The sequence below is a fragment of the Pholcus phalangioides genome, unplaced genomic scaffold (genome assembly GCF_987345545.1).
Source record: "Pholcus phalangioides strain wild (caught in Gottingen) unplaced genomic scaffold, Ppha-v1.0 ptg000003l_1, whole genome shotgun sequence".
NCBI lineage: Eukaryota > Metazoa > Arthropoda > Arachnida > Araneae > Pholcidae > Pholcus > Pholcus phalangioides.
In genome coordinates, this window is record NW_028301596.1 from 5410839 (window position 1) to 5425225 (window position 14387).

Genomic DNA, 14387 nt, shown 5'->3' on the forward strand with positions numbered 1-14387 from the left:
CTCTTCTATTATGTTCATGATCTTGTAGACCAGACTGAAAAAGAAATTGGACTAAAAACTGATTTTGGGCATTTTGAGATAATGATCAAATGTGAATATGAAATGACAAAGTCTTGTTACAATGGCAGTTACACCTTCATTTAACACAATTGTTTAACTATGTTTTCATTTCAATGAAATCAATCTATCCCACCAAAACAGAATATGCTGAACAATCAGTGCTACTGCAGGGCAATTTGAAATAATTTTAGGAAAAACTGTAGAAACACTAGCCTATTATGGGAATTTTACCACAAAACATTTCCAGTCAGCCGAGGAGTCATTGCAGAACAATGCAAAACATTCTGCTTTGGTCTATCCCTTTATTAAAGATAGGATTTATCATCACTACGCCTGTTAAAAATTTGAAATGACTAAAAATGATAAATGTGAAGAATCTTGTAACCATCTTTGGCATGTATTATAAATTTTTTTAAAATTAACTTACCATAATACAATTTGGTTTGCCAACAGCCCACAGGTTGACTTTCTTGTCATCGCCACCGGTTACCATTACTCTACCAGACACTTTGCCAAGAGACAAGCAGTTCACATTGGCACTGTGAGCCACAAACTCCTCTGAAAAGTATATTGGAATGAATGTACATAGTTTAAATACACAAGAATACAAGTTTTGACATCAGGAGTTTAATTCATCAAATAAGGCTTGTGCTTAGAATGCAATTAATTTATAACCATTTGTAGATTGACCATTGATTCACACTTTCTGTGCATCCGGTTCGATAAACTGATACCCAAAAAACCAGTTAAAACTACAACTGCAGTCATAATTCCTTCTAATATGCCTAGGTATAGATATATGCCTGGACAGCTGCTTAATTTGTTCACACCAACTGAACCCTCAATTATTAAGAGGGAAATTTTAATGAAAATAAAAATATATCTTTTTCAGGGTCGTTCAATATCCATGAATTTATGGTTGTTTCATAGGTAGGTTAGTCACTATATGTTTATTAACTATCAAAATGAAGCTATATACTTAACTGAACATATTAGCAAGTAACAAACGTTAATTAATATTTGAGTAAAATAGTCTACATGTACGGCTATACACAGTGAAAACTTGATATAATGATAAATCCTCACAACAATATTTTTTCAAATCTTGTTTTGGAATTCGATGTAGTCTAATGTTAACCCTAGAATACTAACTCCACGTTTCAGAAACGTAGACGTATAAGAAGTTAACATGCAGTTTTTATCAGTTTTCATTTTAGTTAGTATTCTAGGGTTAAACTCCTCTCAATACAATATCATTTACTATAATAAATCCCTGATCATATTTTTCTAGATTTTCTTAAAAACAGCTACTCCGATATTTTTTAATAATTTGCTCAAAATATTTCTGAATTTTTTTTTAAATTTTGTCACTTGTTTTTGTTCTTCTGGATGTGTCTTATTACATCAGTATTTTCAGGGCCGCAACTAGGGGGAGCAGGTGGGTGTTGTGGCCCGGGCGCTGGACCAGAGGGAGCACAAATTTTATTCTCAAACCTCTCCTTCAACATTGCAAGGGGGCGCAAAAATGTGCACTTGCACCAGGCGACCAAGCATCTAGTTGCGGCCCTGAATATTTTGCACCAGAGGATCACTGAAAGTGCTAAGGAAGTAATTGGTATTGCTACTTTCTGTGTATCACACGGCAATTCAACGCAGTAAATAACTTTTCGGGGCAATGTATGTAACTGAATTTTATTAATCAACTAATCAATTGCAACTTTTTGCAGCAAATAAATACATAAAAGCATATTTTCCAGTGGTACTAACAACACTGATTCAGAAAAGACGACAACAGCATAAATTTGATGACATGTGATACTGTTGCCTCTTGATATAACAATAATCTCTCATATTTTTTTCTTGGTCCACAGAGTATCATTATATTGAGGTTTCACTGTATTAAGACAATATGTGCAAATACACAAGATGGGAATTTCTTTTTCCAAAATTCTTTTAAGGTGAAGTAAGGGGAGGAAAATATTTCACTAGATGGAAGGTGCAATAAATTTCAAATATAAGAACACTTGCAAATTAATAATTTTCCATGAACATTTTTCATGTAGCCGAGTGCTTGACAACTTGGAAAAAAAAATTAAGCACCAGCGAAATGTCATGGGCACGCCATGCATTTTTTTCCCCCTGACAAAATGTGTCTAAAACAATGTATACTCATTGATTTTTCCTGGACCAGGGGAACTTTCCCATGATTGTAGAGACACTAACATAATTTCAGATAATTTTGTGCTGTCTTCAAACTTCAATTCAGTTACCATACGCAGAAAAAAAAAATCAGGCGCCAATGTCAACTTTCTAATCACAATTGCGACTTGGCATCTCAGATTTGTCCAGCCGTAATATAGCTTATTAAGAAAAGTATCCGATGTCATTCAGAATAGAGCAACACCCCTCTTCAGGACATAAAAGTACAGTGGTGTTCTTGTGAACTGAAATTTCATGCACCCTTTTTCAAAACATTGAGTTCCTGCTTCTTGCATGTGAATAATAGGGATATGTGTGTATAAATATCAGCGATGTCACTATTCTAATTACCATGAGTCCTTAGAACTCAGGTTGTTGAAGAACTTGCAGTGAAAGTACATAATTCACTGCAATAGTGTGATTCGTGAATTGAAATTTTCAAGCATCCTCTCCAGAAATTGCAGGTAGTGGATCCCAAAGCAGAATATTTCGCATTGTTCTGCAATGAGCCCTCAGTTGACCGAAAATGTTCTACAGTAAAAATTACTTTGTTTCCTATGCCTTTCTTAAAATTCTTGCAGATTGTTCAGCGACGCACATCACATATTTTGGCATATTCTGCTTTTGAGGGAAGTGGGCAGGCTGTATCAAGTCAGTAACATTACTCAACACCAGGACTTGACAAATCTTGGGCGCAAGGTTGCCCCGGCAACTAAAAAAGTGGGCTTGTCACCTAAAGTTACTGTGAGTGATTATTGAATCAAAGTCTGAAGACAACACAAGATTTTCGGTATTGGCATCAACATGTCTCTCAACTTGGAAGGGGAGGTGGGGTCATAAAGTCCCAGAAAAGTAGACTTTTGCAGTCTGGTAGTCCAGTGGTCAGGGAGCTAATCTCTCACTGTGCATGCGGGTCTAAGTTCAAATCCCGGTTCAGGCATGGATGTCTTAAAGTTAACAAATTCCCTGGACAGATCTCTTGGGAATATGTGAGGATCATTTTTAAATATAAAAAAAAACGAAGACTTCTAAGAAATTAGGCAAGCATCTAAATTTTTAAACAGTTTGTCAACCCTGCTGAACACAAAACAACCTGCGCGAATACAATTATATTCTTATTGTCCAAAAATGTGCAAGCTGACAGGGCTCCATTCGTGGGCCCCAGTGTCAATCCTTGTGGTTTGCAACATAAATTTATTATATATCAGCCCGAGAAAAACCCTGGACTAGAGGCCATTTAACATAGATACCAGATGCTTTTATGAGGCATGGAAAAAATGGGGCTATGCTTTTATCTCTACGAAATTGCACCTTACTTATATTTTAGTAAAACACTCACAATATACAGGGAGATTCTAAATTCATGGAACAAACTTTAAAAGGTAATATAAGACTCTTAAACATTTTTGGTCACAGAATGTGTAGTCGAATCTCAATAACAAAAGTGGAAGAGGGTGTTTTTAGAGAGTGCTCAACAGCGCTTCACCAAAAAACAAATATATTTTTCTGATGGATTAGCTGCAATAAATGCGCAAACTGGCTTTGAGGGTGCAGAGTATTGTAATGTGGTAGGCCTTCTCATGGTGCAACCTAGGTAATGCAAATTCTATCACACTGTCTTGATCACTGTCCTCAAAGCAGAATATGCAGAAATGTGCGATGTACGTCGCAGAACAACCAGTGCTGTTGCAAAACAATCTGGAAGAATTTTAAGAAAAGCGTAGAAAAACGCTATTATGCATACGTGAATTTTTACTGCAGAACATTTTCAGTCATCTGAGGGCGCTTGTTGCAGAACATCGCAAAACATTCTGCTTTGGGGGATCACTGTTTGGTGCAGCATAAGTTTGATGGTCCTAGCCCTAATAAAAAAACAAACTCCAACACAGAAAACAAACTACAATGAGAAAGTGCATATGCACCCTCGAATGATTGATAGCACATGTCATTTTTGTTGTGACATGTGCTTGGGTCTTTGAGATGCGGACTCGCATCTCAAAGACCCGGATTAAAACTTTTCCGTTACCACAGTGGTGGTCAACTAAAGTTGGTTTTCTGCGATTGCCAACTTTGAGAAGCGAACGTGAGCTGATCTCTCCTTTAAAAAGTCTCACCACAGAGAGCAACAGGCTCACAACAGTACAATCATTCAATCACTGCACTTTACTCATAAGTAGAAAAACTGATAGCAGCACATCATATAACAAGCATTACACAGTAACAAACTTCAGGTTAGGTTCACAACACATACACGCACATTCCAACATGTACCAATTCATTAGAAATTCCACAGAAGAATGTGGGCAAGCTGCATGTGGGGTTTAGTAGTAGTAAATGTCTAAAAAAATGTTTGCTTTTGAGGTACTGTTGAGTACTCTCTAGAAACCACCCTCTACTGTCTTTGAGATTCGACAGAACATTCTACGATAAAAAAAAATGCTTGTTAAGGTGTCTCATATGACCTCTTAAAGTTTGTCTCATTAATTTAGAATCACTGTGCTCAAATATGGAATACAATACAAATTGAACAGGGATGGCTCAAGCTGACTTGCTGCCTGGGTGCAAAGCATCATGTGCCAACTCTAAAGACGACCCTGATTTAGCCAAGGCCACTCTGGGATGCTTTTTTAGTACAAAGCCGTATTGCTCACTGAACAAAATGTTGGTGACTATATGTTTCCCCCTTTTAGTCCAGGATTGTTTTATTCTTAATTATAGCATATAACTTGATTCACAATACAGTTCTCATTGATGAGCTACATTACTTGCATTTATCTTATGAAGAGGACATATCCCACTGCAACTTTTATTAAGAAATTTTTTTCAATAGCGTTTCTGGTGCTCCAGAACCAGACAAGTAAGAAGCAGAATTTTTCCTTTGTCTTTGACCGGTCCTGAAAAATTACTGGGTGGGAGTGCAAACACGCACGCTCGCCCCCTTTACACAACAGAGTACATTCTTATTTACTGGAACAGTATTACGACCCCAGTCTTTATCTATTCCTTCAGGTTTTCTCAACATCTTTTGTTGTCACAGGTATGACTCAAAAGCATGATGTCTCGTGAATTCATACTGTTGGAAATTTGTAAAAATTTCAGCATCTAACTAACGCCTAAGCTGCCACCCGGGTGCACCACACTCAATGAACCCTCGCTTAAGATGCCCCAGAATAGCAATAAGTGAATGCGGTAGAACCTCTCTAAAGGGCAAATTTAATCTCCTGTGTGTTTGTTCAACTCTATTCAGGAACCAACATCTCCCAGGAAGGCCCAGATTTTTTTTTCAAGAACGGAGGGTGACCCTTGGAGAGTTTGTATTTTATTCGTTAAGAAATAATGAGACACTGGTGAGATGGCGAAAAGCACTATGATGAATAGAATTTTTTTTAATTATATTCAAAATTGGGCAGATACTCACGGAGCTTCCAACTCCTTTTCCCGGACATCATGCAGCTCTTTTCTTTAGAAATTTTGTATCCTAATAATTGGTGTGAACGTTTTCTTGCACCACATATTCACTTGCGAGAGAAAAAAAAACCACGAGAATTTCGAAGAGCTAGTTATCCAAGGAATCATTATTTTGTCACTTCACAAAAAGCCATTGAATTTTTTTTTTTAAACGAGTTATTTCTAAACAGAGTCCATATAAAATAATTTTTCCCCCTATCACTAATTTCTTTTCTTTTAAATCCCACGAATAACGAAAGAAATTTTAAGCTCTTCTCACACAACACAACTGTAATATCCAACGATTCGACATGAACTGACTAAATTAATGACTAAAATCGGGGAAAAGAAAAGCAACTGGTGACTTGTTAGTTTGGTCTTCAACAACCGCATGGTCTTTCCGTCATTTCGAATTATTAGGGGCTTACTAGATTCTACAGTCGGTGTCTGCTCGAAGAAAGTTATGGGGAAAAAAAAAATCCCATTTTATACAAATTTTTCGAATTCATTCATAAAAACAATCATTAATCTGTATTTAATTTGTTAAAAACCAAAGTTTTTTTTTGGTTTTTACCAAAAGTGAATTTTTTTTTTTTTTTGTAGATCCAGTAAGGCCAATTTTCCAGCTGATCAAAATATTTACCAATATAAATAAAACAAATACGAACATGAATGTGTCAAATGAAAGTAGATGCGAATCTTGCATTTTTGGGTAGTAATTGATGAAAAAAATTTGTTCATGAGGCCGGAATCAATCCGAATGAGCACAAATGTTGATCTCATGTTTTTTAGGTAGTAATTCGTGAGCATAAATGTTGATCTTATTTTGTTTATGTAGTAATTGATGAGCATGAATCTGTCAAATAAATAAATACCATGAACTTATTTCTCTACCAAAGGTAGTAAATTCATGAGAATGGATCTGTCAAATAAACAAATACCATGATCTTATTTCTCTACCAAAGGTAGTAATTCATGAGTATGAATCTGTCCAATGAAACTAGGTTGTAAATGTTTTATAGGAAGTAATTCATGACTACAAATTGAGCTCATATATGAGTGTGGATTGAGTTAATGAATGAGCGTGGATTGTTTACTGATGAGTATGATTCTGTCGAATAAAAGTATGCGTAATCTTACTTTTACAGGCAATAATTCAAAACAGATTTGACCCTCATGATGTGGAAAATGGGACTCGCCGCAAGAGGAATGCTTCGGAAATCTTTTTGCTGCCGCTACTACGGAAATTTTTCTTATATTCAGGGACAGTCCCCTGTAGCAAACACTCGGGAGTATTTTTATTACATTGATCACCAAGGAATGGTAAAATTTGTATACGTGTTCATTAGTTTTATGAATCTATGTGTGTGAATTCACACTGACATTTGAACACAATTTTGTAATAATTATAATATCTTCACATTTGAGATTTTGATCTGAATAAATTTTACTTTGGTAATAACTCATGGAAATAATTTAGGTTCAGACACTTTCATTATATTCTATACCATGATGGCTGAAAAAGTTATATTGGCACCTTTGTGATATTTTGTCTGATCATTGTGGTGCACCTCACATTTTTAAGTTCATCAAAGCCATTGGTTTTTATCATAGTTTTTTTACATTCTACGTCATTGTTTTTATGTCTCGTGCATCATTTTTAAAATCCTACATACCTTTATTTCCTGACATGACAAGAACAAATTTTCTTGCTTTTAAGGGGTCATTTGTTTTGATGCAGTTTGATCTAATTGGTCCTCACGTCAACAAAATTAAATCCAGTTATTTATACTATACAGTCAGCCCCCTGTATTCGCAGTTTTTTTTTCCTTTATTAGAATATTTTTTGCAACACTCAGAAATCATCATTAATGTGTTTTGTTTACAAAATTTTAGTTGATTATGTTTAGGATAACTTATTTTTCTATGGCTCGCTAATGACATTACTAGAGCTATTAAAATATTTTTTTTATTGATTTTTTCATAAAACCATTAAAACTGATGTTCTTTGCTGTAATTTAAAATCATGAAAATAATAGTTAATTAGAGCCGTTCAAGTATTACGTAAGCAAATTTTTAGCCATTTTTGACACCCCTCCCCCCTTGTCAGCAAAATTTCGTCATCAGCTCTGCCTCTCCGAATCCTAACTCATATTTTCATAAGGGGTGGTTGATGACGTAAGCATTATCCAAACCCCTCTCCCCGTGTCATCAAAAGTCAGCAAATCGGAAACCCCCATCGATGATGACGTAATACTTGAATGGCCCCTTGGTAAAACTAATTTTCTCAAAAGAAATGTTGAATTCTTAATTAAATGCAATAACAGCCTTGGGATGTTCAAGTTCAAAATGAATGCAGGAAAATATTTCTCAGTTATTCATGTTAAAGTGATGTATTGAAATTTATAAAATGACATGTAGGCTTACATCTTATATTTTTTCCTTGTCAGCATGCAAACATTGGCTTAAAGCTCGTCAGTGGTGATGAATTTTCAGCTTTGCCATGGGGGGGGGGGGAGGTACCCCCAAGACAACATAATCATAGTACAATAAAAAAATAATCACTCAAAAAATTTTTTTGCAAATTTTAATTCAAAGTTCATTAAATACACCTCAGTGGCACTTGAGCCTAGTGAGCTCGCGCCATATGAGCACCCCAGCCCCCGAAACAACATTCCAAGGAGATTGCTGAATTTCTTAATAATTCATGAATATTCAATGCAATCCTAACCTGTATACACCCTTGTGGGCCTCCTACGCATCTACAATGAAATATTCTTTCCGCTACTCACGATTTTCAAAAGTTTTGCAATCTTGACCATGCACTATGAAAATGAAGCCAGTTCTGGACCTGCCACGCTGAACCATTCAAAAACCTGTTTTTAGTCCACATCCTGGGGCGGTTTTAACGGAAAATAGGTTTTTGCACATTCGGGCATCGAGCAGAGCCCACACCTTCTGTAGCAGAAAGCCTTCGCATGAAGCTTTGACGTCACTGAAGTCCTCCATTTCACCTGTAGTCACTGAATATAGCAGGCTGACGTATGCAAAATCATTTTTTTTTTACAGTACATGCAACGACTATAGCCACTGTAAATATCCTTATACAGATGCCTTAGCAACGACTATAGGTGAAATGGACGACTTTAGTGACGCCACGAGCTTCTCAAGGAGGCTTTCTGCTATAGAAAGTGTTGGTAGAGTGGCGGGTTTAGACGGGCTTTACAGATTGCATTTCGTGTACAGACAAAACAGATCGGCTCAGAGTTTTTCTTCTCTCGAATTCCCTCGCATGCATATACAAATTCATCGTTACGGTAAAGATCGATGCAATTTTATAAAAATAAGTAAAACACCACAAGAAACTGAAAGACCCAATTTTTTTTAAACTGATTTCCTTAGTATTGAATGTGTAGCTCCAACAAATGAATTAATTAAGGACAATTATTAGTTCCTGATGCTAATTAAGCAATCATTATCATTAACTATTAGCAGTAAGAGCCCACTTTTTTAATGAATCTTTGATGCTAATTAATCAATTAATTTTTATAGTTATATTTAATATACTTCCATTAAAAACATTCTTTTACTGTTTGCAGTAAATTAACTTTGAAAAGTATGAACTTTTAATCAATTAATTGCTAACACAGCTAGCGTCGGGAACTGAAAATTTCAAAATGGTTCATTAATTTGTTAGCTAATTATCACTTAATTTTAATTATTAAATAATTATAATAAATCGACAAATTAATAAACATTAGGAATGAAGAAGGTCATGAGGATTAATTGATTCATTGAAAACAGGCTTTGATTTGACTTGGTAAAAGTCTGAAATGAAAATGTTTTTACAAGAAAAATTTCAGACTTTAACCAACTCGTATTGAGTCTTACCGGTAAATCCTAGATTTTCCCAGTGTTTGAGATTTTACTGTAACATATGTATATATAAAACGTTCTTGAGGATGCAGTCTTTGCAAAGCATATAGTTGAGACAAAAGTAATAACTCCAGCCCTCTTGAAATATAACAAAGATGCCAATGTACTCTAATTTACTTGGGTTCCGGAAACCCAGGTTATTGGTGAACTGTGGGTCCTTTTTGATTGAAAGTGGTTCTACCCCAACCCATCATTCACTGGTATCAATGTAAATCAAATAAATAATTTATTTCTAAAAACATGTTCAATCCAAAGGTTCATTGAAAAAAAAATAAAGTAATTTACCAGCTTCTCTCGAACTAGGTTCTTTTACTTTCACTCTTTACTACTAGAGAACACGTCCCATGGGACATGTGAACCAACCACATTTTTATGCATCCTTTTACGAAACAGCGGCATCTCCATATGCTAACAATGGCAAATGCTGTCGTGTATGTATATCGTAAATGTTGCAATTACGTGATTTGGTCAGCAGCAATTCCCCCTCCAGTAATTTGTCAAACTCTGCTGTATACTAAATGATAAACTCCTGATGCGTATTCCTTATATCTATTTTTATTTTCTGCAGTTATTTTTAGATGACAGCAAAATGAAGAATTTCACTTCCTGTTTCAAAGGTATGTGCTATAAATAAACCATTTAGTGAATTATACATGATGTGTGTATACAGTAATGCCCCTCTATCTTGGCTGTATTTTCAATAACAAATTCAGTATCATCCAAGCCTACAAAAATATGCATTGTTAGGTTCCATAAAAAACATGTTTCAGACACATCCACATCTTCGGAGGTGAAATGGTAGTAAATAAGCCTTTTGTAATTGGTAGTAAATAAGCCTTTTGTAAATGATAGTAAATAAGCCTTTTGTAAATGGTAGTAAATAAGCCTTTATAGCTCCCGGAGGGGTGAAGGGGTAATAAAAAAGTAAAAAAGCATGGTCAACCAAAAATCATGATCAGGAGACGCCAAAACTAGGTCCCACAAGGGAAGAGATTTTTTCTCAAGCTGCCCTTTCTTGTAGCAATAAACTGGCATTGTGTATAGTAAGTCAAGGTGCCAAAAGCATAGCCCATACATCCTTCAGCAGAGCACCTAGGCTGACTTCTTTGGTGGGGGGAAGATTTGCCCATGTCAGAATTTTCATGCTGGCCCTCCATAGTTAGTTTGTAGCTTGAAAAAAGTAGAGCAAATCATCCAAAAGGAGCCGTCAGGCCTATTCTTGTGGGTACCATGGCCGAAAGTTTGTACTGAGCTATAGATTTCTACAAAATGGCCAGAAGAAATTTCAAGATCCAATTTTTTTCTTCTTCGCTTATCGCCAATTGTTATGAAATTTCATCTTCAATATTTATTTTGAACCTAATCCCACCTTTCACAGCTGCAACTGGAGGGATAGAAGGCAGGTCTAGTGATTCAGCTAACAGACCCTGGGATAGGACATGAAATTTTGTGTCAGTTGAATATCAGAAAAACCATCTGCACACACTTTTCCAAACTTTTTTTTTCAACCGAGCATAACTCAGGTCTATCGCCATGGGAAATTTACTACCTAGTGAGTTGTGCCGGAAATGTGTGTGTAATAGTCTGATTTTTCAGTGCTGTCATCTATATATCAGAAGTTAAGTGTAGTGATTGAATATTTGTATTGTTTGTAGCCATGTTGCTCTCTGTGGCGAGACCGGCTCATTTGCGCCTTGGAGTTGGGAACCATAAAAAACCAACTTCAGCCCACCACCACTGTGACGATGGTGAGGGCTCGAACCCGGATCCTCGCGATGCGAGTTCGGACACTATGACCACTCGACCACCACAGCGGCACTTTTTCAACTTGTATGATTTTGAGGAAGTCTGGTATTCCTATATACTTGTTTATGCTTCAATATTATTGTTGTCTAAATAATTTCATATATTGTTTGGCAGTTTCCTTCACTGCCAATTAGTGGTTGTCCTGATAACCAACAAGTATACAAGAACCCCCGCTAATCTGAACTAGTTGGGATCTGAACTTGTTCGGATTACCGGGGTTTGTCTTTTAAACATGGCTTTTTTAAAACTGTAATGAAATAATGAGTATGTCTATGGATGGGATAAAAGTTACAGGCTAGATCAGATTTCTAAAACTGTGTGCTGCCAATTTTCATCCTGACAAAGGTTTTTCGAAGAGACTCTTTCTTAAACTACTCTGTGGAGCTTAGAATAAGTGTTGATTAGGAAAAGGGGTGCCGCAGATGGGAAAAAGTTTGAAACCTCTGGGCTAGATAATTCTGTTTTTTAATGACCAAAAGTTGATAAAATCTGATGCTTTTCTTTTATGGAAATGCAATAAATGCATGAGAGAGCAAAAACATGTATTGGGTGGGTGGCAGCACCAAAATCGTATACATTTACGGTACACAATAATACTTAAACCCTTGTTTACATGTGCAAGTTTGGGATTTCAATGGAGGTGATTGTTGCAGAGAAGTTAGTGATTTTTCTTTATCTCCCAATGTTGCATTTTTGCTCTACCCAATGGACCAAGGGGCATTTGAAAACATTTGAACAGGTGTATAAGAAAATGTTCTCTCAATATCTCATTGAAGATGAGAATGAATCCTTTCTATTTTTAAAATAATAAAGAAATTTTTGGTGAAAGACGTTATTTACTGGGCTACAGAAAAATGGGAAAACATGAAAGAAACCTTGCTAAATAAAGCCTAGACAAAATTATGCAAAACAACACATAAATCCTCCAGTTTTTAGAAGAAATCCTTAGTCTCTAAGAATCAGATGGAAATGTCATCGTTATACTGCAACAAGCAGCTATCAAATTTTCACCGATGCTGAAATTCTCTAGAGTTGTTTCAACTGGCAATGTCTCATCATTAAGGGACGACTTAAATTATGATGCTCCACCACCAGACTTATTTAGAAGCTGTGGTTGTTTTTGAAACTGTCTTTCAATACATGGAGTAGCATGATAATTCAACCTCTGCGGATATCATGTTTCTGAGATGGTGGCAATGAACTGCATCATCCGCTAAATATACGTTGCTTCGTCAAATGCAGATTTTTTTTCAAGGAAACTATGTAATTAATCATTATCAGGTATGATTCAGGTATCATTATCCATATGCAAAACAAAATGTACATTATAGTAGTGTGTTACTATATAGAATTTTTGAGCATTTGTTTTTTTCTTTGTTGATTCTTAAACTTTTTTGTGGTCTTTTTTTTTTTTTTTCAAAGAGCCTTTCGGATTAAGTAAATTTTCAGATTAGTGGGGTTCTAGTGTAACTTTCCCCTGTGGCATGCGCATTCAACATCAAATGAGGGCTGCACCGATGTTCGAGTGGTCAGTGATGGACTTGCATTCTGAGGGGCCGGGTTTAAACCCCATCAGTGCCACCGTGGTGGCCAACCGAGATTGGTTTTCTGTGGTTCCCAACTTCAAGGCATGAATATGAGCTGATCTTCCCGTTAAAAGTTTTGCTGCAGAGAGCACCAGACCTACAACAATACAAATATTCAATCATTGCACTTCATTCACAATTTGGAACATAAATGGTAGCACCATAATTCACACACAACACTGTATATACATTCAGACCTTTAGGTACCCACGCACACTTTTGGCACAACTCAATCAGTAATAAATTGCCCATGGCGATAGACCGGAGTTGTGATAGGTTTGAAAGAAAGAACATCAAAAGAGAATGTGCCAAAATATAGGCTGTATGCTTGCTCAAAGTGACCAAGTGCAATTTTTTGTTTTTATCATGCCTGGTGGCAAAAATGAATCAGACAATATTTGTTACTGCTGAGATGACAGATTACAAATTCAGCTTCAAGAAAACAGCTTTGAACATTTTAGTGGCCTCAGCAAGAAAGGGGGAATTGGCAGGTTTTACAGTTAAGGCTAATAATTAATAGCAATAAAATCAGTAATTTTAATAATAATCAAGGTTGAAAAATCCTCTTGCTCCCCCAAAGCCATTTCTCATGAAGTTCTTTGTAGAGTACAATTCTGATTGATTGGAACTGTTTACTTATTTGGAATCATTTAATTTTGCTTTGTATATTGAATCTAAAATTTAAATTTCTTTTTTATTCAAGATTTATTTTATTTCTGACAAGTGATGTACAATATTGTTTAAATTTGGCACTGAAAATTTTATTTTATAATGCATTATAATAATATTGATTTGTTCACAGAGAAGAAGTTCCTGAAGTTCTTTTTTGACCGAATACAAATGAATAAAACAGGGCGCTATATCGAGCATTTCCCTTACATATCTCCATGTGGAAAAGAATTCAACTATGTACGCTGTGATGATCTTCCAATTGTTTTCACGCATATCACACAAGTCGAAGGACAAGAGTATTTTTCACATGGCCATGCCGGAGACTTATTAAAAGTGAAATTTGAACCAAAGAAACTATGCATGCTTCCTGATACGGGACGAGTTTATCATCCTGGACCGAAAGCAGTTGGAGGAGTGGGATTAGTGAAATCCTCGCTAGCAATTCAATTAAGTCCCAACTTCATCTACAAGGATAATAACACTGATGACATGCCTGTGTTTTTTGTTTGGAAGGATGAGAAACATGAACTATCTAATGAATTGGTGGAAATTTTGAAATTGAAAAGAATATCCTTGTCAAGGGAATAAAGTATTTTCTTATTAAAGTATGTTAAATTTTTCAATCAAATTCAGAGAACAAGATTAAATCATTTTGTTATTTTCAGAGAGGATTTATAAAAA

The 14387-nt window shown here is 35.8% G+C and overlaps 2 protein-coding genes across 3 annotated transcripts in view; one reads left to right on the forward strand and one right to left on the reverse strand.

The window, feature by feature from the left end:
• Positions 1 to 6095, reverse strand: part of LOC149087949 (katanin p80 WD40 repeat-containing subunit B1-like) — a 64866-nt gene extending 58771 nt beyond the window's left edge. Inside the window, exons 1-2 of one of the 2 annotated variants that reach the window (XM_089242860.1) lie at positions 5678 to 6095; positions 488 to 618 (exon numbers count right to left, since the gene is read on the reverse strand). In XM_089242860.1, the coding sequence (XP_089098986.1) occupies positions 488 to 618; positions 5678 to 5708 (162 nt within the window). In that variant the 5' untranslated portion in view covers positions 5709 to 6095. The remainder of the gene's footprint in view (positions 1 to 487; positions 619 to 5677) is intronic. The other variant, XM_089242868.1, reaches the window with a different exon arrangement.
• Positions 6096 to 6338: 243 nt separating this feature from the next.
• LOC149087950 (UPF0598 protein CG30010) lies at positions 6339 to 14311 on the forward strand. The gene is made up of 4 exons (XM_089242928.1): positions 6339 to 6498; positions 6855 to 7029; positions 10211 to 10259; positions 13837 to 14311. The coding sequence occupies exons 2-4, from the start codon at positions 6883 to 6885 to the stop codon at positions 14292 to 14294; spliced, it is 654 nt and encodes a 217-aa protein (XP_089099054.1). The 5' UTR covers positions 6339 to 6498; positions 6855 to 6882; the 3' UTR covers positions 14295 to 14311.
• The last annotated feature ends 76 nt before the right edge of the window (positions 14312 to 14387 follow it).

What these genes read in the sequence shown, in the direction of transcription:
- LOC149087950 (XM_089242928.1), top strand. Translation starts at nt 6,883, where the DNA reads ATGATGTGGAAAATGGGACTCGCCGCAAGAGGAATGCTTCGGAAATCT. An exon ending in ACATTGATCACCAAGGAATG is followed by an intron (nt 7,030 to 10,210) that starts GTAAAATTTGTA and finishes TATTTTCTGCAG; the next exon opens with TTATTTTTAGATGACAGCAA. An exon ending in TTTCACTTCCTGTTTCAAAG is followed by an intron (nt 10,260 to 13,836) that starts GTATGTGCTATA and finishes ATTTGTTCACAG; the next exon opens with AGAAGAAGTTCCTGAAGTTC.